The sequence below is a fragment of the Dipteris shenzhenensis genome, chromosome 6 (assembly GCF_047967505.1).
Source record: "Dipteris shenzhenensis isolate YYH24624 ecotype China chromosome 6, Dip_SZ_1.0, whole genome shotgun sequence".
In the NCBI taxonomy this organism is placed as follows: domain Eukaryota; kingdom Viridiplantae; phylum Streptophyta; class Polypodiopsida; order Gleicheniales; family Dipteridaceae; genus Dipteris; species Dipteris shenzhenensis.
In genome coordinates, this window is record NC_141601.1 from 42,855,527 (window position 1) to 42,859,178 (window position 3,652).

Below are 3,652 nucleotides of genomic sequence, written 5' to 3' on the forward strand. Positions count from 1 at the left end.
CACCAATCACACCTTGTTGACATTGAATGGAAGCCTGCTGTATTAAACATGACGGCCGGGTCATGTGAACCACCAGACCCGGCAGCTATCCACCTACTCTTTTTCCTCCTCCATGGCTGCGTCTGAAACTTTACTTCTATTGGTTACTTGCTGTAGATATTGGTTGAAAAGGCCTTCGGTAGTAACCCTCACAATGCTCCGGTTCATCCCTTAGATTTGAAATGTTAAGAGTGTCATAAATTCCACGATTGATACCTACAGTGAGGGCGTAAGAAAAAACACGTGCACGGAGAGTCTTATTGATCTTGAAAAAAGTGAACGGAGTATTTAGAAGTCAATTTGTTGTCTGCAATAGATTTCCCGTATGAGCAACATATTTAGCATATAAATCAACTAGAGTGCCTATGGTATTTTGGCAAATTTTGATGGAGAAAAAGGCAATTGAGTGGCGGAGCCCAAACCGTGGGATGCTTAAGAGGATAACAATCTCAAGGCAACCACAGCTCAGGAAAGGGAACATTGGGGCTACGGTAATGACACACATTCCTTGCTCATCACAAAATCTATGTTGCCAATTGCCCAATTCCACCTTGCAAATTCGAAAAGGCCATGTTTAGATCAACGCCCCTTTGCTTCAACGGCAGGTAAATTACCCTTGAAACTCGAAATACGTCACAGTCTGTTTAATCCATGTTTGCAAGCACCCTCAGAGCCCTGAATCGATCTGTAACCTGAACTTTCTTATTCACGCCCCTCTTCACTTGTTTGATCTCCTCTCTAGACAACAAGGCAGCCTTTCTGCCCTTCTTATCCTCGCACTGCAAGTCCCTCCCATACTTAGAAACAATCTCTCGCTCGTTGCAACGGTACTTCTTTGCCAAAGTCCGAATGGCCGACCACCTGACGTGATACTCCACAATAGCCTTCACCTCGCTCAGATTATCGCAGATACGGAAGTACTCCAGCAATTCTCGACCGAGACTGTGATACCAATTGACGATTTCAGCGTCACTCCGCTTCACCAGTTTAAGAACTGGCAGGGGCTTCTTCAACCTGGAGGATACAACCCCACCCTCGCTCAGCTTCTGGTAGATTTCATCCTTAGGAGCTAAGATTGCGAAAGGAATAGTGTTGATTTTCCCAGCACTCTCATAGAAGCCGTACATTTCAGGTTCTTCGGTTCCATCTTTGGCCTCGGACTCACTCTCTTCCGCTCTAGCATCGTTCAACTCAGATTCGGGATCTTTGTTTATGCGACTTCGCCGGATGCTGGGCGTAAAAATCTTCTCCGGCACAGTCTCCATCCATTCCTTGATTCTACCCCGAAAAGCATCACAGAGCAGCAGCTGTTGCTCCTGCTGCTGCTGCTGCTGCTGCAGCTGCACCTCGGGCTTGTGACCTTCACTGTGTTGATCCTCCGAAGCCACAAACAGGCGGCCGGTGGAATGCAGCCATGGCGTCCGCTGCACCCACATCGGATTGCAGAACCGTAACTTTGAAACCAGCATCTCAGCCACCCTCTCCTCCTCTCCCTCTCCTGGGCCGGTGATCTATGGCTTTCCTCAGGGGCAGGGATCGCAAAACTTCATTCTCCAGACCTTATTATCACTACCCATATCGCCCCTGCTTGTCATCGCTCTCGCTCGCTCGCTGAACTTCATTGTGCGCACACACACACACACTCTCTCTCGTTTTAGTAGCTCCACCCTTTCAGCTTGTTACGATAGGCAGCGTAAAGAGATGTTTGGGTTTTCTCACATCTCCTTGAACCTGTCATAAATAGACTTCATTGATGTAAATTGATCTGATGTTTGACAAAAGCTTTTCACGTGAGCTTTTCATGTTATGCTTTTGAAAGCTCAAAAATCTCAAAAAACCATTTGATTAATCTATCAATCTTGCCCTGGCGTCTTTCATGGTTTTGGTATAGCGATAATGATGGTGCTGGTGCAGAATTGCAGTCTCTAGGATCTTATTATGTTATGGTGCGTTCTAAGATTGAGCCACTTTGGGAAACGCTTGAAACAATCACGACGGTGGTATAGAATTGCCTCCAGGGTTTGGCCCTGAAACTGGAGTTTTTATGTTGAAGAACCTTGAAGCCCGGTGTGGTTTGATTTGTGAACTCTACCAACTTTGTTTGCTTGTCAGCGTTTTCTTGTGCGTACGATCTTATGCTAAACCTCTGGCTAGTAGTTGGCGTGGTGTGGAAGTTTTGGTGTATGTCTCAGCTATTTCTCGAGGTTTCAAGAATGGTGGTGAGGATGTGATTGTATTATGCGGGATCCAATTGGGAGGGCTAGTAACATTACGAGGATTATAAGAAAGCACAAAGGCTTGCTGCTTGAAGACATCGAGCTTACAGGGCTAGACTAACTCACGGGAGCCTCAACTTCATGCAGATCGAATCGGACATCTTCTACTTCGACAAGCCTGTGGTGATGGAGATACTGGTGGCACCGTCGGAGATAGTGGACGTGGTGGTAGATTTTGCAGGATCATCAACGAAGGCGGTAATGACAAACAACGCGGTGTATCCGTTTCCGAGCAGGGTGTACCCAACGAAATGAACGAAAAGGTGATGAAGTTCATGGTGATGAAGGAGGTGGTGACGGATGAGAGTAGGGTACCAAAGAAGCTTACAGAGGTGGAGAAGCTGCAGATGAAGGACGCCATAGCCAAGAGAAGCATCGTGCTTTACAAATTCGACAGTGTGACGGGAGATCCGACGCATTTGTTTTACTAAATTTCAAGAAGTTTAGTGATCCGGTGACGAAGAAACCAATGGTAGGGATGATGGAATTGTGGGAAATCATCAATCTGACACCGGACAACGACCCCTTGCATGTCCATTTGGCCGAATTCCAAGTGGTGCTGCAGCAGGAGAATATTCAAGAAGCAGAAGGATAGGAGCAACCAGAGGGAATTGGGAGCTATTTTCTCACTGTGGCGACGAAGTAAAGAGTATCATTTTCATTAGCACGTTGGGTCACGAGTGACTTGCTCGGCCACCTTGCTGGGCTGCAAGTCAAATGCTTGCGGGGAGGGGCAAGTTTTCCAAGCAAGGTGGCAAAGGGCAGCAATTCAAACAACAACTCACATCGTCAACATGACGGAATCCAAGGTCGAGGAGAGAGATACGATGCCTCACATCGTCAACATGATGCAAACTTAATGTGTTCACTAGCCGCCTCTTGAGTCAAGACTTTAGCGATCCCACCTTTAGGACCAATAGCTAGTAATCCGTAATATGAATCTGCCAAGTAAAGATTTGGATCGCTCTTGTGAAACCTAAGGTCTTTCGCATAATTCTTCATCCCTATGCTTTGGTCTTTTTGTAGAATTCTTTTCGATGCATCTTGCCATCCTGAAAAGCAATGATTATTGTTTCTTTATTGCTGCACTATATAGGTCTAAAAGCAATCGGATTCAAAGAAAGGAACCAACGAAACCTAGATTTGTTTGAAGATTTTGTTGAAATAGATCAATGGTAGACATTAATGTGAAATAGTCCTCCCGCGTAGACAGCCTTGATAGTAGTTGGATAAATTGCTTTGCTACTGCAGGTGATTGTCAAGCAATTGTTGCATCGTATCGATCAATCCTGGATCCACAAAAGGGAAGCTAAGAAAGTCGAAGGCAAGTTGATTCT

The 3,652-nt window shown here is 45.8% G+C and overlaps 1 protein-coding gene across 1 annotated transcript; it reads right to left on the minus strand.

Annotated features, from left to right (window-relative positions):
• Window positions 1-293: 293 nt before the first annotated feature.
• Window positions 294-1,771, minus strand: LOC147901202 (uncharacterized). Its single transcript, XM_087376132.1, has one exon. The coding sequence runs from the start codon at window positions 1,506-1,508 to the stop codon at window positions 684-686; it is 825 nt and encodes a 274-aa protein (XP_087232258.1). The 5' UTR covers window positions 1,509-1,771; the 3' UTR covers window positions 294-683.
• Window positions 1,772-3,652: the final 1,881 nt, after the last annotated feature.

Bases quoted from the DNA above. Each gene is read 5' to 3' on its own strand.
- LOC147901202 (XM_087376132.1), bottom strand. From the start codon at position 1,508: ATGCTGGTTTCAAAGTTACGGTTCTGCAATCCGATGTGGGTGCAGCGG.